Below are 21,776 nucleotides of genomic sequence, written 5' to 3'. Positions count from 1 at the left end.
TTGGTGGTGGGTATAGTGTACAGAACCAACTTTGATGGTGGGATTTCAATAGCAGTGAAGAAGCTCGAGACTTTGGGAAGGATTAAAAGCCAAAATGAATTTGAGCAAGAAATAGGTAAATTAGGAAATATACAACACCCCAATTTGGCAACTATTCAAGATTATTACTGGTCTTGAACAATATATGCAGCTGATTCTTTCATAATTTATTCATAATGGTAACCTGTACGAAAATCTGCATAGCCTAAACTTTTCTAGCTCTAGCACTCGTGGTGGGTACAACGACTTGTATAGAGGAAGAAGGTTTCAGATTGCCCTTGGAACTGCAAGAGCGCTCTCTTACCTTCATCATGACTGTAAACCTCCAATTTTTCATCTTAACATAAAATCCACCAACATACTTCTGGATTCAAATTATGAACCCAGGTTATCTGATTATGGGTTGTCCAACCTGCTTCTCATGTTTGATAATTATTTTGGGGAAGACTTTTCAATGGCTACAATAAAACGGTAGCCACTATAATGTACTAAATCTTAACCTTTCATTATCGTTGGTTGATCTCGACCATTGATTTAAACAAATAAATAAAATGATTAAAATAAATAATTAATTATCTTTCCATGTTCTTTCTTACATTCCTCCGTTTATTGTACCTCCATTGTTGTTAGGAAAAAAAACCTCCATTGTTGTGAGAAATAAGTGAGAAATCCTCGGATTTATGTTTCTTTATTTCCTTCCCCTATTTTTTAACCGTTACGCATCTCAACCAATGAAATTTAATTGGAAAAACAGCAATGAAGAACATGATTTTATTTCCATTACTTCGCATATTCTTCTACATCTAACATAGAAAGCCATAAACTTAGCTTTTTTAATTGTTATTAATTATCATCTCAAATCATTTAATTAGAATGAAATTTGAACAAATTTCCTTTTTCCTTGAAAAATCAAAATAAAAAATTGAGATTAATTAATATTTGTAATTCGCAGAATTAGGGTCTTCAAACTAAGGGTTGATTTGAAATCTGCACATTAAAAATTACATGAACATATATCAAAGAAAAAGAAGGAATCGAGAAGGTCTTGTAGATTTTTAATTTGTTATTGTTCTCTGAGAGGGAGAGCAAACTGCATATTCTTGGATGAGAACGTGGTATTTTAATTCAATTTTTTTTAATTATAAAACTTATTTAATTTAATTACAAAATAGAATGATAAATTAAAAGTCAGCAAAATCAATGGGTAAGATTAGTCCACTCTTATTTAAGGGCTAAAATTTAATAAATTATGGTGGCTACCATTTTATTGTGGCTATTGTAAAATTATCCTTATTTTGGAAGAGAAATTGATTAAATTGGGGAAATTTGGGGGAAATTTTTTTTGAGCTAGGTTTGTTAATGGAGGAACAAGTGAATTGGAGGAAGAAAGGAGGAAGAAAAAAGGAAAAGTTAAAAGAATCGTTGTAATTAGGCCCCACAAACGGAAGATTTAACGGAAGTTTAAATTAGGTGGCGTTTTCTTAACGCAGATAAGTTTAAGGTGGTTATTTTAAAAAAAAAAACTTTATAAGGTGGTTATTTCAAAAGTGCCAACTTTATAAGGCGGTTTTATCCAAAAAATCCTATTATTCACATAGTCGAGGAAAGTGAATACTAAAGTTTAGAAACAAAACTATTATAGTATTATGGGTACATCAGAAATCATAGTGTTTTATTCCTTGTTACTCCGTACAATAACACAGTTGTCCGACTGTGTTGTATTAATGTACAATTGTGTACACAGTTGCATATCGGGAATGCATATCGGGTCCAGATCGGGTATAATGAAGTGATTATTCATTTTGGAATTGAGTCACCCTAAATCTGGTTCAGGCCAGTCTGGTTTATTTGCATGGTTCTTGGATCCTTCAGTTTTTTACAGCTCTGTGGGCTCATTTTAAAATCATTATGCAATATATAAAAGCCTCCACGTTATTGGGCCAAGCGTTATGCAAATAAAACTCTTTTTGGCGGGAAAACCCTATTTCCCCTGCCTAACAAAACAGCTAAACCAAGGTCTGTGCTTCCATTTCCGGCGGGAAAATCACACAAACCAACCAAAACTCAGAGAGAGAAAATGGCCGAAGAAGAAGAAACGGAGATGACAGAGCAACAATTGAATGAAGAATTCGCAGTATGGAAGAAGAACACACCAATCCTCTATGATCTCGTCCTTTGCCATCCCCTCGAATGGCCATCTCTCACCGTTCAATGGCTTCCATCACAACCCTACATCAATCCTGATTCATCTCTTGCCGTCCATCAACTCATCCTCGGGACCCACACCTCCGACGACGAACCCAACTTCCTAATGGTTGCCGATGCCCACCTTCCCCCCAACAATGGCCCCTGCTCCTCTACCCCCAAGGTAATAAAATTATGCTCCCCAGGTGTTCGATGAAATGCGTAAGTGAATTTTGTTTGATGTTTTTGAGTTTGTGTTCTTAGGTGGAGATTGTGAAGAAGTTTTTTGTTGATGGTGAGGTGAACCGAGCTGAGTGTATGCCACAAAAGCCGAATCTTGTTGCTGCAAAGATGACCAATTTGGAGGTGTATGTTTTCGATGTGTCAAAGGAAGCCAGCTCGAAGGGGGCGGAAGTGTGTGATCCTGATTTGAGATTGAGGGGTCATGAGAAGGAAGGGTATGGGCTCTCATGGAGTCCCTTAAAGGAGGGTTATTTGTTGAGTGGTTCTTATGACTGTAAGATATGTTTGTGGGATGCGTCCTCCATGCCTCAAAGCAAAGTTCTTGACCCAATGAGTGTTTTCAAGGTAATTTATGTTCTGCCTTTTTTTTTTTTTGTCAATTTTATCTAATTTTTGAGAATTGGGGAATGTAACATATTATATTTGTTGATACATATTTAGGCCCATGAGAACAAAGTTGAGCATGTTGCTTGGCATATAAAGAACGAAAACTTGTTTGGTTCAGTCAGTGATGATGCAAGGTTGATGATCTGGGATCTGCGCTCTGATAAACCCCAACATTCTATCATAGCTCACGAAAAGGAGGTATACTTCACAACTTTAAAACAGCATAAATTAATTCGTGCATAGCTCGGTGTTTCCTGCCTGCTTGTTGACCATGCATTTAAGGAAGAAATTGTTTGAGTATTAGTTTTCAATAATGTGTACCTGTGTAATGTTTAATGCATTTTTTCTGCTCTTTTATGGGTGCTGAAATCCTTCTGTTAGTAGACAAATTTTGTTCTTAGAAGTAGAATTATTTCATGCTTGACATGAATGTGTGAGTATGTGTACTGGTTGATCTATTTTGCATGTGCCACTATGTTTTGAGAAATATGTCAAGAATTATCTGTATAGTTCGGATTTTGCTTACAACATTTCCTGCTGAGTAAGTTAAAATGTTCTTACCCCCTCCCCTGTTGATGTTTTTGTGGAATCTAGACTTGAATCTCTCAAGTGAGCTTTCGTAATATACACACTACTAATCTGGTGAAACAAAATACTACTATTTCTTGTAAAAGCGTTATACAGATTAGTGTTTATGCTGCTGTAAACCTGTAGCCCGTGGTGCAACCACGGTCTACACCCCCCCCCCCCCCCCCCCTCTTCCATATTCCCAGCAAGTTAATGGTGCATTGGTGCACTAGTCCCAGCAAGTTAATGGTGCACTTGAAATCCAATTAAAATTATCCTTTGTGTAGAATAAACTCATTTGTTTCTCTCCAGGTCAATTATCTATCTTTCAACCCGTTTAATGAATGGATCCTGGCGACAGCTTCTTCGGATACCACCATTGGACTGTTTGATATTCGGAAGCTGGACTCACCCTTGCATTTCTTGTCTAGTCACACGTATGATCGAATATCATTGTATTTTAAATTGCTAAGTTTGGGATCCTGTCAAATTATCTCTCGGACTTGGGAGTGTACTAATCTCTCTACACTTTGTTGTTTAAAATAAAGCTGACATTGTTGTTTCCTTTGCAGTGAAGAAGTTTTCCAGGTTGAATGGGATCCCAATCATGAGACTGTGTTGGCATCATCTTCTGATGACAGAAGATTAATGGTTTGGGACCTTAACAGGTACGCTCATGCTCTTATAGTTAGTATTTTACATCTTGGACCCAAGCTGCGGAGTGATAACTGAGAAGAATGATAGTTAAAAATGTAATAAGTGGTTTTGGGAATATGTTAATTAGGGTTGGCGAGGAGCAGTTGGAAGGAGAAGCACAGGATGGGCCTCCAGAACTCCTTTTCTCTCATGGAGGACACAAAGCTAAGATATTAGACTTCTCTTGGAATAAGAATGAAGCTTGGATGATCTCGAGTGTGGCAGATGACAACACGGTACAGATCTGGCAAATGGCTGAGAGTATATACCGTGACGAGGATGATATGCCAGCTGAATGACCTCCCTTTGGTTTTTTGTAATGTCCCAGCTGAATTACAACTCTTCTCAATGGATTTTAATGTTTGTTTGGGAGTGCTTTTGAATAGTCTTATTCTGTTATATGATAGTGATGATGTTCACTAAAATTGTTTATAGGTCTTGCGCGCACAAGGTGTACAATAAATTTATTGTACACCAGGATAACTTTAACCCTTTTTTTTATAACTTTAACCTAATTTTGATTAACTTTTATATTAGTAAAAAAAATTGATAGATAAATATTTTGAAAGGTTAAATGATTGATTTTATACATTATTGAAGAAATAAGTTTTACTAAAATGAAAAAATTTATTACTTAAAAATAGATAACTTTTACATATATAAGCTTAACTTTTAAGCATTTTGTGTTAACTTTTACTTCGGTGTACAATATTTATTGTACACCCATTGTAAATAAGAATTTGTGATTGAGAAATCCAAGTTTAAAACGATCGTATCTCAATACAATTACACGAAGGAGATGACAATCAATACCCAAGTCTTATGGATGTTGCCAATAACAAAAAATAATATAATTTCAATTAACCTACGAAAAATATGCTATGCAGCTATAACACTTGTTTGCTTAGAAGCACCACTGACAAAAGACACTAAAGAGCTTCTCTGGCAAGAGATCCTAAATGAAGAATGAAGATACAGTTGCCTTGATTAATTTATTTACACGGTGCATACAAGATTGTAATAATCTGTCAACTCTCAGACGTACAATATTCGATAGAGAGAAAGAAATGTAAGAGAAAGTGAGGTTGGACTGAGGAAAAATGGAAGCGAAGATTTACTTGGAACGCAAGTGCATTATGATTTATGAACATACATTTTGAAAAAAATAATACTGCTCCATGTATATAAGTTTATTTCAAGTTGAGCAAGCTTCTGGAAACCTTGTACTAAGGTGACTAGAGAAGTTCTCATCTCAAGTCATATGAAAGAGCAAAAAATGCAACCAACCAGAAAATAAGTCCTAACAACATATGTTGTACAATTACAAAAAGGGGTGGATAAACAATTCCAAGAAACTAAAATGAAACATGATACAGATGGTAGAACCACATGAACAGAAATAGAACAGAAGCGATAATCAGAAAACAGAGTGAGCTGAAGATAGATATCTCTGCTGTGAGGTGAAAGCATTTCTAGGATATCCCAGCTTCATACCTCCTTAGCATCGGTAGTGGCCATCTAACTTGCTAGTGCTTCATAGTTAGCTGCATAACAAACAAGTTTAACACTTAGATTTACAAAATCATGATTCCGCAGTCAATATAGTAGGCAGAGCAGCAAACACTGCCATATTATTTCCATTGAGAGGAAGACAATTTAGATTAATTTATATAATCAGATACATCAGGATTGTCAAGGAAATAATACAGCATTCAAGAGTAGTTATGACTAACCAGACAAATATCAGACAATAGATGCATCTAGTCTAGACAAAAATGTGAATAAGCTTCGAATGATGATAGCACAAAATATCATCTATGCAAACACCAGTCAAAACAAAGGGACTTTTGTGCATGGGAATGGTTGCCAGAGCAACCAGAAACCCAAAAACACCTGTGTATACCATCAACCAAGTAGTTCCCTGTTCAGCAACCCTCCATTCCCAACCCCACAACTCCAAAGGCTCATAACTAGACAGATATGGTCCTACAGAGTATTACATGGAGGAGATTTCTAGAAAAATCTACACTTCTTAGATCAACGATCATAAATGTATGAAGGAGAGAATAAGGGGTTTTTTGGGAATTTATTTTTTAATCCTTTAGGTGTCATCATCTTAAGATAGGAAATGGACGAAAAAGAAATGAAGAGAATCCTAATACGGGAACAAAACAATAATAATCTAACAAAGTAACTGGAGAGGGGAATTTATCATACATCAAAGCATAGGCATATGGTAAAATGCGATAGGGTGTTTCACGCCAAGAGGTAGCATCTACTAAACATTATATTGTTAAATATCACCAGTCTGCACATAAAAATATCACTATACATGTTTGGAAAAAAAGGCAATCAATCACAAGATTCACCACAAGTCAGTCGGTTGCAAAGTTTGTTGGAGAAGGAGAAGAGACACATAGATAACTCTTCAATTACTACTAGTTAACAAGTGAAAAAAGATAATGTACCACATAAATCAGCTAATCAGTAAATTAAGGAATGAGAATAGTCGCATAGTTTTGTTTTGAAATACTTTTTTGTACATCTCCGTTTCTTTCTTTAATATACTAGGATGTAAGGGGTAATATGAGAGACTGAAATGACCAAAAAAGTTGTTTACTACGCTTGCTAGGTAAGACTTTTGGTCATAAGTTGCAGCACGGATTTTCTTCTTAGGATGGAAAAATTGTTGGGTCCTCATTGTCAATGTTCTTAAGCAACCATCTACGATATTCCTCTTCATTTACAACGTATGAATGTACTTAAAGAATTAATTACAATATGCATAATCCCATCTACATGTTCAATAAATCCATCATATTCTCTTATTATGTCTCCTTACCTATGAAATCCCATCATCAAACAAAACGATAGTGTTTGCTGCTTGAAACACTTCAGTGTACCTTTTCTACGCTGGTGATAAGCCTATATGGCTACACCCAACAGGCTCTCTAGTACGATCCTTCAATCACGCTGGAAAATTGTAAAAAGAATTTGAGAAACCTATGACATCCATTCAACATATTGGACACACTTCTACCAAGATATTGGTATGGAAAACCATGAAAACATTTGTCACATGGATTAATAAGAGAATGCTTACTTCCAGAATTCTACAGGGTGGTCAAGTCTTAGCTATTAATAAAAATGAACAGCATTTAGATTAAGCACACACAATACAATTTGCATTAATAAAATAGATGAATACAACACTTGGCACAATTGTATATCAATGAAATAATAATACGGTGATTGGTCAATTACAAAAGAATTGGTCAATACTGAAAACAACAAGAGAGACTATGAGTAGAAATTAGAGGAAGGAAAAGAGTCTGCAAGTGAGATAACAAAAAATCAGGGGAGCGGTGAGATGAACTTTTCTACTATGACACATAGGCCACTACTAACCAGCATTATACATCAGTTAAATTATGGGATACTGAGTCAACAAATTCTTACAACCCTTGCAGCATTAATTCTTGTAATTGCCTATTAATCTACTATACCATTCTATCAGCATCATATAAGCCACATGTCAGGGTAATATTTTCTAATGTCAATACTCACACATAAATTCCTTTTCAAACCCCTAAATCAGCAGCACATTCACAACATTATGAGAGATCTGCTAAATTTCATAGAAACAAAACGACACAAAAGCCATATAGCAAAGGAAAGCAGATAATTCAATGGCCAGGTTAACCAAATCTGGTGGCGGCATCATTTACAAGTTCGAATCCATCCATACGAAAACAAAGAAATGCACTTCAATGCAACAAATATCATCGTCAAACAAGAAAAGCTTGCCTCATGAAGCACAGGTAGAAGGACAAATTTATTTCTTTTCCATTCATGGCTGAGTTGGAGAGGTCAGGGGCCTCGTCCTTGAAACACATGAGATAATAATCAAAATGACAACTTGAATATTGGAAACCCAAGTCCCGACTACATAAATTAACACCTTCACTATTCACATGCTTAAATTGCTGGGAAAAAATAGATATCAACAGTTCGATAAATAATAAGATCAAAGTTTTAGCATTTTAAACAGCCTGAATCCAGTGCATGGCACTTCAGCCCAATAAGTATGGCATGCATCAGAAGGGAAAATAAGAGTAACAAGTGACAACAAAAGAAAATGACACAAAAGTATCACCTTTTTCTCCTAGTATTGCCAGATGAACCACCAGTGGTGGTCGCATTTGTTCCACAACTGAAAAGGTCCTTTGGTGCAGATCCGAGACTAGCCATGCAGTTCTCATAATCACAACCATTAAGATCTTGACCATTTAAGGCTGCACCTTCCCCAGCTTTTCCATCGGAGCCAGGATGGAGACAATAAATCTGATCACCACACTGACCAGCATTGCATGGAATCATATACGAACCAGGCAAGTTAGTGTTGGCAATATTCTGATACATATCCCCACTCTTGACTGGTCTCTGATACGGAAAAGAACCAATCTCTCCTTCAATTCTTCCCCTAATGTCAACAAGCAGACATTTAAGCCTGGCAATCTCAGCTTCCAAAACAGCCTGACCTTGCAACCTCTTTAACAATTGCTGATTCAAAGTCCTCAATTTAACAACCTCGTCCTCCAAAGAGGCTGCATGAGCTTTCTTCTTCTGACGATACTTGCGAACAGCTTCTCTATTACCCCCACGCTCCCTCCCTCGCTTCCTAGTTCTATGTTCCCCGGATTCAGCAGAATCGTCATTGTTACCACTCTTCTCTTCACTGGAAGGGGGCAGGATTTTAGTGTGCACGTGAAAACAGGTGTGCGTATGCGATAAATCAGGCCCTGGAGGGTTACAAGTGTGGGTATGGGTACAAGCGTGAGTATCTCTCAGTAGTTCATCAAAGAAACTGTCCATTGATCCACTACTGGGAATCTCGCCAATGTTTGCACTAGAAAGGAGCTCTTGGTTTGAAAATTCAAGTTCTCCATCATCCATTAAAGGAACTCGGTTCCTATTACTACTGTTATTATTGTTGCATTTAATCTGATTGTTGTCTTCCATCATAGTCAAAATCCGCCCTAAAAAACGCACAAATTGTAAAATTCAATTCAACCCAGATAAAATTTTCCACCAAGTATCAAAATTGAGTAATAATTCTTAGAAATTCGTTAATGTCACTCAAAACCCTAGAATCAACTTCGTCCAAATCATAAAACTAAGCATTCAATGATCGCAAATTTAACTGACACCCAACTAAATTATCCCAATTTGAAGTCGAAGTACATTGAAAAAACACAAATACCAAAATCAATTCCGAAAAAGGCGCGCAGCAATACTTAACCCTAAACCAGTACTGAATTAAAACAGCACAATCAACCGAATTCAAAAGAACCCCAGAAGCAAAAATAATCAATCATACAATAAATTCTGCAAAATTAAACAAAAAACCTTACCAATAAAAGGCAAAGCAGCTCCGCCACTTCTGAGCTATATTCTCCCTAATCAGATAATTGAATCGAATTGAAACTGAAAACTGAATGCAGAAAAGCGAATGAGAGGAGAGAGAAAGATAAGAGCATCGCCGATGAGAAGAGCGGCGAAAAACCCTAGAAGAGGAGAGAGAAAGTAGGTAAATGAAACTCAAAAATTGAGTGGAGGACGCAGAAGTGAGGACATAGCCAAGCCAAAACCAACACTTTGACGAGGCTTCGCAGATTCTCTCTCCTCTGGTTTTCGCATAAAAATGTCTTCCGTCCCCTGTTTTGGAATTTGTACTTAATTCAGGGGCTTCTTTTGCAATTTCAGATAAGATAAAATTATACTGTAATTTTAATCATTGGAGAAAATATTATTTGTAGTCGTATTTTTCAGTTTTCTTCTTGTGAAGTTGTGACCTCATTCACTTATACTCCGTAACCTATTTGTAGACATTTGCCTATTTATCTGAAAATTACTACGTATGTTTCACTCGTTTATAGGGGTGTAGTCTTCGGGTTGAGCAATATTATTTTCCGATCTTCGGTTTGGTGCGGTCAAAAAAACTTCAAAACCGAGTTTTGGATCGGATCGATTTTTTCCTAAAAAAATATAATATACACTATTTAAAAAGTTAACTTTCTCCTTTAATACGTTGGAAATATCACTATATTATGGGATATTTTATCTTTCAAAAAAAAGGCGTTAAACAAATAGTTTTCTATACATACTTGTTTAATTTTTATTGTATTTTGTAGGGGAAAAAATGTATAGAGATAGGCCTACAATCGGTCCAAATCGGTCCGGGGCTTTGGATCGAATATTCTGGCCGGTCCAAGTCCAGTCTAAGCATAACCGGTCCGGTCTCCGGATCTAGAATTATGCAAAACCGGTCTTTTGTTTGATCCGGTTCGGGTTTGGACCGGTGAAAATCTTTAATTTCAGAGAGGTCATACACAATTATATTGTTTTTTTTTTTTTGGTGTTAGCACCCGGTTCACCCTTAGGGCTAATCCGGATTCGGGGCGAGTTTTGGGTGGATAGGTTCCATTCCCCTCCCAATTGTTGTTGCGGGGGATCGAACACGAGTTCTCCCTACCAAGTTCAGCCCCAATCACCACTGAACCAACAAGCAATTGGTATTATATTGTCAATAAGTCCGATGTAATCTTGAAAACAATGTTTGTCGTAATGAACACTAAAAATTGGATATGTAATTGCAAATCCAATACAATTTTGTTTTTAATCAAGTATGTAATACATGTTAGTTTTGACACATAGATATATCCCCTAAATGTATGTTATGGAATTTAAAATATCCTTTTCATATGAGACTCTTTAAAGTCAAACTTAATAAATTATGTTCCTTAAATCATCTTAACAATGATAATAACAATATACGAGTAAACTATATCACAAAAGTACTTTTGATTAGTATACGAGTATGACATTAAGTATATTTTTAATTAAATATATATGTTAATGAGATATTTAGATTGCTCAAAAATTGTCATTAAGAGCATATTCTTTTTATACATACGTAGCAGTATAAGATTGAGTAGTGACATTTATGCTAAATGGGTCTAAACTATGCACTTATTTTTTTCAATTATCACTATCACTACTTAGTTATATATATTTCATCCAAAAATAATATCTGAGATCGCTGAAAAGGAAGGGACAAGGTATGAAGTCGCTAAAGCAAAACTTTTAACTTGTATATATTTTTACAACGAAAAAACGTATCGAAATGACTAAGAAAAGTGGAGTATTTTAAATAAGTATAACAAAATTGTTAATTTATTAATGGCAAGTCATGTCTCAGCTCTCTCCCTCATCTCCTCTCTATATGATTTATAAAAAAACATATTGTTTTAGCTATTCCGTACATTATTTTAGCTAATGAGTGCCCCAATGATGGATTTTGTGAGTTTTATTAAAAGCAAGTTGTTTCTTTGGTAAATATTGTGCAAGATCGAATATTGAAGATGTCAATCATTCGACTACAATCAGATAAATCAAACGAAAATCATCATCATCACGACTACAACAAATCTTTAGCCCCCTTCGTTGAAAAAGGCCGGTTGTAAAACATAACTACTCCGTACATTAAAGTGGGTATAAATTAATACGAAGTATAATGTTTGTTATGCAACGATTATAGGTTTGCTGATTATTTTTTTATTGATTCAATTTTATTTACTATATATTCTTTAGATTCAAATTTCTACACAAATGTCATATGACCTTTTTATGATTGAATTCATTTATTTACGACCACAGGAATCTCAACATGAAAATATACTGTACTTATAAAAGTGGAAATAGTTTGGACCACTAAGTATTCTCAAAAAAGAATGTATATTCATATTGAGTTTCCAACAGTCTTAATCTAACAAGACTAGTCTCAACTTATACCTTTTTTTTAATTTTATAAGAGTTGATTATAGATTAACAAATTATTATACAACAAGTGGTAAGTAAAGAGGTTTTTGTAATCTTTTATATTCTGATATTATTCATATCATAAGAGATTCATTTGTTATAACTTTATTTATTTTGGGAACAAAATAACAGATCACAATATTAAAATTTCAGGTTGTTTCTCCTCCCCTAAACTTCATGTCATTGGTTGGCTTTTCAAGAATTTGATTGGCCAAGTTTTTATATAATGTGGGAAAAAAAATGGTTTGCTACTTCTACATGTTAAATTAATATACCCTCTATTACATTTGACTTTATGATATACGGAGTACTCCGTATGCATGGTCCGTACAATCTAATATATACGGAGTATCTATTACTACGTATATACTAAAAGAGACACTAGGAATGACACATGTCAATTCGTGGTGCGATTTTTTCCCGCCAAAAATCACTTTGCCAAAAAAGTGTATCTGTTTTATTTTATTTTTATTTTCTACCTTTTTTTTTATAAACAATTTATATTTGGAAACAACATTTAGTTTATAAATTATGGCAAAACTAGATACGACGTAATAATAATTATTCTATATTAGTAATATTTTAGTCAAATCGCTATATTAATAATGGAAAATATATCACTCAATATTTTGGTCAAATTACCTTATTAATTATCATTTTAAATATGCATATTAGATGAATAAATTTAAACGAATATGTTAAAAATGTTATAACTATGCAGTAGTTTGAGAGATATCCAGTTAAATATTTTATGAAAAAAATGATCAAAATTCGTGCGTGCACGGGATATAATCTAGTATATATGTAAAGTGAAGTTTTTCAAGAGCATTGGAAGCGTCCACGTAGGCAAGTCCAGACATATTTACTGAATTACTAGAGTGCCACGTAGGATTACTAATGGTTTCGGCCAATGCAAAATAAGATTTCTAATTTATTTTTGAATTAAAAAAATTGAGTGCCATATAGATAATTAATTAGGCGCCACATATATATTTTAATTAATTAATTACTAATATATACAACTCCATCCAAAATCAAACACTCTAATAATTAAAAAATAAATCTAAAATAAAATTCAATCCAAAATCAAACACTAATCTAAAGTAAAATTCAATCCAAAATCAAACATTAATCTAAAATTAAATTCAATCCAAAATCAAACACTAATCTAAAATTAAATTTAATCCAAAATCAAACACTAATCTGAAATTAAATTCAATCCAAAATCAAACACTAATCCAATATTATAAGCACCACGTAGGAAATCTATGAAGGAAATAGTGCCCTTGGTCCAAGTATGCATATAATATTAAGTCTAATAAATGCGGTTCAGTATTAATTAACAAGTTAATAATTCAGTGAGATCAAGTGAGCTGAATGCCTGACTAGAGGCCGCTTCAGTTCAAGTGGAATTAATTATATTAATCCACAGCTTACTCTTGACTGAACCCGTAGGGTCACACAAATAGTACGTAAACGGATCAAGTATTTAATGGCATTAAATACTCCATCTATGGATATTCGCAATCGACGGATCTTGGTTTCAGTGGGAGCTGAGATCGTCACAGGCAAGAAATGAATACTCCGGAAACGATGATATTGCCGGAAACGGAAATATGGATCGTATCGGAAATATAAATATTATCCAAGTCGTAGATGTTGCCGGAAACGGAAACATGGTACGTATCGGAAAATATTATCGGAAATGGAAATATTGCCGGAAGCGGAAATATTGCCGGAAACGGAAATATTGTCAGAATCGGAAATATTATCGGAATCCCCAAAATAATTCCGGAAACGGAAATATTAAATATTTGTTCGAAACGGAAATTAATTCCAGAATCGGAAATATTAAATGTTGTTCGTATCGGAAATGAATTCCGGAATCGGGAATTTAATCGGAAGCGTATCGTACGAATTAGCATCGGACGAGGCCCGCTAGACGAAGGCCCAACACGAAGCCAGGCCATCTCCCAGCGAGCCGCACGCAGCAACGCACGCCTCGACCAGGCCCAGCGCAAGGCCAGGCCCAGCCCAGGGCGCGCGCGCACGCAGCACCGCACATGGGCTGTGCGCTTGTCGTGGGCCGCAAGGCCTGCGCAGGTGCACGGCTTGTACGATGCGTGTGCGGGAAATCCTAATTCTATTAGGATTCGTGCGAAGATTAAAATCCTAATCTTATTAGATTTGCTTTGTTATTTAGAGTCCTAATAAAGTTCTAATTAACAAATCCACATCCTAGTAGGATTACAATTCCTTTTCCATACCTCTATAAATAAGGGCCTAGGGTCATTATTTATATACAAGTTTTCAAGTATTCAAAGCTAGGATTTTTAAGCAGAAAAATCAGCCATAACTCTTGCCCATTTAGCCGAAAATAAGTAGTACCTTAAGGGCGATTCTAGTTGGTCAATCTTAAGGCGGATCCGGACGTGCTGTGGACTATCTACGGAGGGACGACACTTGGAGTCCTAAAGACTTGTTCTTGTTCGGTTCGGGCGCAGCTAGGGAGGGCACGCAACAAAGTGTATCCATCTAAACTATGCTAAATGATTATGTGTAAATAATATGCTTTCCTGGCTTTATGGTTTTTCCGCATGATTTATGAATTGTCATATGTATCATAAGTTCATAACCTAACAATCTAATGGTTTTGGCGAATGAAAAATGAGATTTCAAAATTTTTTATGAATTAAAAAAGTCGAGTGCCACACAGATAAATAATTAGGTGACACGTAGATATTTTTATTAATTAATTACGAATACTACATATATACAACTCCATCCAAAATCAACCACTCTAACTATTAAAAATAAATCTAAAATGAAATTCAATCCAACATCAAACACTTATCTAATCTTATATATAAAATATAGCAGTTGATATATATAACAATTTTATAAAATATAAAATATAAGGTGATAAGATAAAATGACATACAAAGGGAAAAGGAAAAAAATGAAGAATTTAGAGGATCAACAAATGACAAGTAAAATATAAAAAAAAGAAAATAAAAAAAAAGCAATCTTATGATGTCCTCTAAGAGCATTTGAACCCAGAAGCATAGGTAGAATATTAATCAAGCAACCATCATGCCGAGGTATTTCATTAAGATTATTGTAAGTTAATTACATATATGTTAACTGTTTTAAGTGTAATTAATTATCTCAAAATCAGTTTAACAACTTTTTTTAAAGTAATGGGGGTACCTTTGGACCCCTTCAGGGCTTAATAGGTTCGCCATTGTTCCATATGCTTATTTTACAAGAATCTTGGATCACCATTTTTCATTGCAGGTGATCCAAGATTCTTGTAAAATATGAAGTTTCAGCAGTAAAACTATGACATCGGTCTGCCTCTGTTCTGCACCCTTTTGAAAGTTCCTATAGATGTTGTGTGTAGTCTATGAAGCTGTATCACAGTGATGTCCGACATTTGCTAATCTATCACGTATCCAGTTCAGTTGTTAGTTCAATTTCATATTGCATCTTGTAATTCATATCTTATTGTTAGATTTACCACCCTTATTAATTGTAACATTTCTAATGTGTGATATCTCGGTTAGGAACATATAATCTTACGATTATGATGGATAGAGACAGTTTTGTCAAATCTTGGGATTGCAAATGTGGAAAAGAATCAGGTAGTTTGCTTTAGAAAAATAAGAATTGGAAGCACAAATATAATGTGAAATATCTGGTGTTGTGCACTATCTAAAAGATGAGAAAATTTAAATAGTTTACGTATATGTGTGGTTCTTGAAAAAAGCTTTGAACTTGACATGATTTGTTCATGTATATTGTTTATTTTTTAGCTTTGGTTTTTTGTTTCTTGTATAAGTCAACATATTTTATGTTTGAGATTTTGAATTTTGGTTTCTTCGGGGCAATGTTTTTAGAACCTAAGTTGTAATAATTATACAGGGTTTGTATCTGTTGTTATTGCTGACTTTGAATTTCATGTTTACAATAGCTTTTTTTTTTGTCTAATTCAACTTTTGTCTGCTTAATTCTTTGCTTTCATTTAAATCTTTTGTGACGTCTTTATGGCAGCCAATAAGGTTGGGGAAGATTTCCAAGCTCATAAATAAAGGAGAAATTGATTCTTCTGAGATGATAACGATGAACACTCTCAAGGCTTGTGTAAAATGTAATCTTGATTAGTATGTTGTATTCTTTTCATCATCGTTGATTTTAATTGGATTTATATTTAAAACATTTTCCACCAATAGGAGGAAAGTGCGATAGGGAAGTAGATAGAGGATGGAGTGAGGCTGATGGGACCTGGTAAAAAGTAATATGGTCGATCCAGCTTGAGGTACGTAATTGTGTTTGGAGAATTTCTGCTATGTTGGAAATGAATGATGTTTTTGTAGTAGTCTCCTATAGGTCTTATTTCTACTGCATGCTCTTCACCTTTATTGTGAAATTTGCAAGTCTCATTTTGTGTTAGTAATTACTTACAACTTACATGGTGTCTGACTTCCTTCTTTCCACGGAAATGACCTTTGCTCCTCAACTAGTATAGTTTTAAAGAATAACTTCAACATATAAAAGATATCGTTGTAAGAATAAGAAGACACTGGTCATATACTTTCTACGTGAGTAGCAACGTTAAGTTGAACTGATTTCTACTAGAAAAGTTGTGTGGATTTATTACCAAAACATGTGAATGATGTGAAAAATATACTCTCATTCCAATATCAATCGAAAACTTTGGTAGAATATGTTGTTGTAGGGGGGGTTTAGGGTGACAGTGTGAGCAAAGGAAGTTGTGGAGGCTGCATGATGATCACTGAGAAAAGTGCACTACAATAAGTTACGTGTGAAAGCATTGGTAAAGGCTGAGTGGTTTGGCAAGAAGGGAAGGCTAAATCCAAAAGCTGCACGACCTCTACCAAAGGTTGTAGGTAAAGTCGACAGTATTGGGCATTTACCTGTTGCAACAAATCTCATACCCTTTATTGTCAATGAAAACGCGGCAGGTGCCCGCACTCCTTGCCGAGGACCAAAGTCAATAACTGTATTCCTTTTGGTTCAGTTTCTTTTACACGTAGAACAAGTTAGAACGTATAAGCGGTCAAAATATGGTTAATGGTCTCGTTTGTATCTGCTATTCTAACCATTTGGGTTCCTACATATGGTCTTATTTCTATGAATCGTAAGCACTCAGCTATATTGGCAGTTGAGATATTCAATTTCATGCTTTTATCGCTTATCAACTGTATGAAATAACGCAGTAGTTAGTTAAATTGCTCCCTTTGTTCTGCTAAGTTGTACCATCTTTTTCCCTTATTCTTTTTGCAAAGAGTTTGACTTGTATAGCTACTTAGTTATTTATGTGCTAAATGTACAACTTATAAGAGTGATTTAGGGGCATCGTAGAGGAACATAAAGAACTCAAACACTTAAACTTGATGGCCTACATCCTACCAAATATTTATCTTCTATAGAGCTACATACTCTTTTAAGTGGTTCTATTGTGTTGTCATTTTCCATATACTTTCCTCACAGAAAAATATAGATAATTACTTTTACTAATCGTAATTTCTATAAATTTGTACGTATTCGTGGTTTATGTAACACTTGTATAAGACGGTTTTGTATATCTTAGGGGAGTGTGCGCGCTAGCACACAGTCCAACAACTAATATAAATAAATATGTAGTACGTTAAGCAGTTTAATGATACTATTGATCAGAAATATCCTTTTTTATATGACTATGATTTTCTTAAATGATTTTAATAAGATTGATATGGTGTGATCCCGATTCCCGGCCAACTTAATATTTACCTGTCATTTGCAACTTTGTATTACCACTATTTTTCTTTAAACAAAAAAGATAGAGGCTATGCATTAGGAAGTAGATTCGTAGGTTTAGAAGTTGACAGAGACGGTCCTAAATGCTCCCAAAAGTAAAATTGTGCGGAAGAACGTACGTGCATTTGGTAACCATTACTCGAATTCAGATTTTTAACTTATTGAAAGGACGCTTTTGGCATAATTGATGAACACCTTTTATTTGAGGAAATGGATGGACACCCTTCATTTTACGTTCTTTTGTTCAATGGACTACATTTTTTTGGGTGAGCCAGGCTGCAAGTGACCTATAGACACGTGTCAACTAATGAACGTAGAGTGAATGGTGTGAATATGAGAGTATGAAAGGGAGAGAAAATTAATATACACTCTCCGTATTTTAAAAAGAGATACCCTTGACCGGCACATAGTTTTAGAAGTACTGAGTTGAATTTATTAAAATAAGATAAAAGCGGGGTAGTGGGTGAATTATTTATTATAGTAAAATGATGATGTGAGTAAGTGTAGTGAGTTAGTGACCATAGAAAAGAAAGAAATTTTAATATAATTGGAAGTGGAAACCAAAACATGTCAAAAAAGGAAAGTGTATCTCTTATTTAAATACGGTCGTTTAAGAAAAGTGTATCTCTTTATAAAATACAGAGGGAGTAATTAGGGATAAAGCCGTAAAGACCATGTAAGTTAAAGGAGACAAATATAATTAAATAGTGTAGAAAATTTTCACTTTGGGGTTGCCTGGATGGCTGGATCAAGGGAAATAGGAGGGGAAAAAGTGCGGGAGGAAAAAATCTGATATTTTTTTTATTGTTTGGATAGGAGGTGATCAATTAATGGGGTGGTTAACTCCCCTCAAAACAAGGGTAAAAGTTAACACCCACCCCGGGTAACTTTTCCCCCTGAATAGCTTCTTCCATTCTCACTCATTTAGCTAGTCATCCTCCTCTCTTCTCTCTTCTCTCTTCTTTTCAACTCTACCATCTCTTTTTTATATCCTCTGTGACTCTCTTTTCCTTCTTTCTAGTCCTTCTTTTATGGCACTCTCCTTTTTCTCTCCTCAACTGCCACCTAAAATCTACTCATATTCCAAACTTATTAAGGACATGTTTGGATTGAGGGTAATGTATTAAGGGGGTAATATAAGTCAAACTAAAAAAAAGGTAATTGAAGGTGATGATTAAGGGATGAAGTGGTGGCACAGGAAATAAACTAGTGTTGACAAGAAGAAAATAAAAGGAAAGAGGGAATTAATATCCTCATAATGGGGGACAGTTAACCACCATCACACTAGGGTGATTATTACCCTCATTTGGGGGTGGGGAGGGGGGGTAATGACTCCCCCCTTTCTCCCTTCTCCACACAACACCACCACTACCACAACTTTTCATCACAATACCACCACACCACCCTACTTGCAATCAGCTCAATTCACCTTCATTATCCTTTTATTAATGTTGTTTAACTTTTATTATCCTCATAATTCATTATGTCTAATCCCAACATGCCCTAAAAGAAAGCAATTACTCCCTTAACAAGTACCCTTGTATTATCTACTCCCTTATGTTTTCCCCTCTTAATCAATTTGCCCAATCCAGATAAGTCCTTACAGAGTATAATACTTCAATAAAAGCTCCCTATTTGAAAAAGTGTAAGACTTATTAAAAACGGAGGTAGTAACAAAGACCGATAGTGGTGCTAATTGAGAAAAGTAACAAAAAATAACGACATTGCATTCAATGTATTTTTCTTTATGAGTAGTCACCAATTATAGTTATACAAATTATTTAATATATTTTCCGTATGCAGTACTCCCTCCGTATTTTATTAAAGAATATATTTTCATAAAATACCTTATTTTATTAAATGATACGGAGTATACCTTCTTTTTTTGGCATTTCATGATCCATACTTCTAATTATATTAATATTTTTCTTATTCTTGTGGTCACAACACTTACATCATCTTTTTACTATAATAAATAATTCACCCACTACCCCATTTTCATCTTATTTTAATAAATTCAACTCAGTATTATAAAATTACGTGTCGGTCAAACTATATCGTTTAATAAAATACGGAAAGAATATATAAATTACATTTAATGTATTTTCTTATGTGGAGCCTATGCATGATATAATAAGTGTTATCTTGCAAATTATAACCACCAAATTTGCTAACACAACCCAACAAGAAACAATTTTACAAAATTGTTGACTTGGACAGTATGGTTGAATCATTTTTTAGAGGGGTGTATTTTGAAATTTAAATATCTTTAAGCAATACTCCCTCCGTCCTTTAATACTCGCATCGGTTTGACCGGTGCGGGGTTTAAGACATTTGAATTGATTTATTAATTTAATGAGTGTTTGTTGATAGTGGGGTATTTTTTTAATATAGTTAGTGTGAAATGTGTAAGGGGTGGGAAGTGGTGAGTGAGAGATGTTGATTTTTAAATGATTTTTTGTAGGGAATAGGGGTGTAGGTGGGGTAGTAGGTAAGTATGAGAAATAATATAATATTGGTAAAGATTTCCATTTATAGAAGCGGTGCAAGTATTAAGGGGCGGCCCGAAAAGGAAAGCGGTGCAAGTATTAAGGGACAGAGGGAGTATTATGATAAATCGTTCGTTGTTTTGATAATAAAATTAATTAAAAATGAGCATAATATAAGTGGGCCGCATGGGCTTTGTGTCGAGTCCACATACCCTCATGTCTGTCCGGACCGAACCGTCAATGCCTAAACCTAATGTTTTCAAATTTACCGTGTATTTTCGTGTCGGGCCACACCGTATTATGTTTTTTCCAGAAATTGTGGCATGAGCCCCCGATTTTGTGCCGGCGTCGGTTCGTGTATTTTCATGCCCGTGACAGATCGGGCTTTTCACATAGGAGGATGGACCTGTTCCGACCCACAACCATCTTTTAGATATAGTGTATAAAATCAATATGGATTCTATTGTTTGCAAGTATGAACCACGTATGGACATATGGTCCACAATTCAAGCTATATGTCTAATGGACTTGAAGGTCCATATGACCATATTTCACATGGCCTTTTTCTCTAAAGGTTTTTGGTGCTACCAGATTGGGCCTACTGCTGTATTTGGAGCAAGTGTTTTTTTTTGGGAGCAAGTTGTTTCATTCAGTAAGCTGTTGTTGTCAGCCTGATGTGCTATATTACCAACCCAAGTCTACTGCTTGTCTGCTTGAGAGGAAAATTGCACTTGTTCTAGAGAATAATGGTATCACAATTTATTTATTTTGATAAAGAGAGAAAAACTAGGTTAAGTCATTGAAGTCGGCCAATTTAAAAGCATTTTTTCGGATGATAAGGGGGAGAGACCGATGATCTCGTATAATAAAAAGAAAGGATCGATGATATAAGCAAAATGGATTTATCCACCTTAAAGATGATAACGGGATGAATTAATGTTCTAGCCAAAAAAAAAAGTTAGTCTGTATCGACTTGTGTAGTTGCATCACATCTTTCGAGTCGAAGAAGTTGTCCCGGACCATATCAAGTCTATGATCAAAACCATAAATTGCTAATCTAGACAAGCCATGTCGTAAACGACTCAACCATTTGAATTACCACCTAGTTTCAAGTCCCGCTATAAGGAGGTCCTAATCCATTAAGACCTCCAGCATAGGTCCCCAAATAAATACTTCTTCTATTTTTTTTAATGGCACCATCATGGTTTCACGCTTGATAATGGACTATTTTACCACTAATATATCTCATTATTCATTTGAAAAAATTATAAAATTGATAACTTGAAAGTATATTTCAAGACGAATCTAACAAAATTACCACATGAATATATTTTCCCTTACATATAAATAACAAAAAATAACTATATTTTTCTTTTTGGGTTGAATAAGAGGGGCAAGGCCCAAGACAAAAATACTAACTGAACAAGAAAGGAGAAAAACAAAGCAGGAAATAAAAAACAAAAGAAAATA

At 34.9% G+C, this 21,776-nt stretch overlaps 2 protein-coding genes across 3 annotated transcripts; one reads left to right on the top strand and one right to left on the bottom strand.

The window, feature by feature from the left end:
- The first annotated feature begins 2,011 nt into the window (after positions 1–2,011).
- Positions 2,012–4,544, top strand: LOC110791532 (WD-40 repeat-containing protein MSI2). The gene is made up of 6 exons (XM_021996283.2): positions 2,012–2,407; positions 2,488–2,811; positions 2,908–3,051; positions 3,733–3,857; positions 3,993–4,088; positions 4,205–4,544. Exons 1-6 carry the CDS (start codon positions 2,117–2,119, stop codon positions 4,413–4,415), a joined length of 1,191 nt encoding a protein of 396 aa, XP_021851975.1. The 5' UTR covers positions 2,012–2,116; the 3' UTR covers positions 4,416–4,544.
- A 685-nt stretch (positions 4,545–5,229) lies between these two features.
- On the bottom strand, positions 5,230–9,954 carry LOC110791531 (basic leucine zipper 23). Of its 2 annotated transcripts, XR_002534110.2 has the most exons (4): positions 9,531–9,954; positions 8,273–9,155; positions 6,959–7,089; positions 5,230–5,660 (listed from the first exon to the last, which is right to left on the bottom strand). XR_002534110.2 is itself a non-coding variant. In XM_021996282.2 (3 exons), exons 2-3 carry the CDS (start codon positions 9,139–9,141, stop codon positions 5,657–5,659), a joined length of 873 nt encoding a protein of 290 aa, XP_021851974.1. In that variant the 5' UTR covers positions 9,142–9,155; positions 9,531–9,951; the 3' UTR covers positions 5,230–5,656. The 2 variants fall into 2 exon arrangements, 1 of the variants encoding a protein (XP_021851974.1); XM_021996282.2 differs by lacking the exon at positions 6,959–7,089 and having other exon boundaries at positions 9,531–9,951.
- Between the last annotated feature and the right edge of the window lie 11,822 nt (positions 9,955–21,776).

The sequence above is a fragment of the Spinacia oleracea genome, chromosome 4 (assembly GCF_020520425.1).
Source record: "Spinacia oleracea cultivar Varoflay chromosome 4, BTI_SOV_V1, whole genome shotgun sequence".
Classification (NCBI taxonomy): Eukaryota; Viridiplantae; Streptophyta; class Magnoliopsida; order Caryophyllales; family Amaranthaceae; genus Spinacia; species Spinacia oleracea.
The sequence above is the reverse complement of the archived record's forward strand: the minus strand, read 5'-3'. Positions and strand labels throughout refer to the sequence as shown.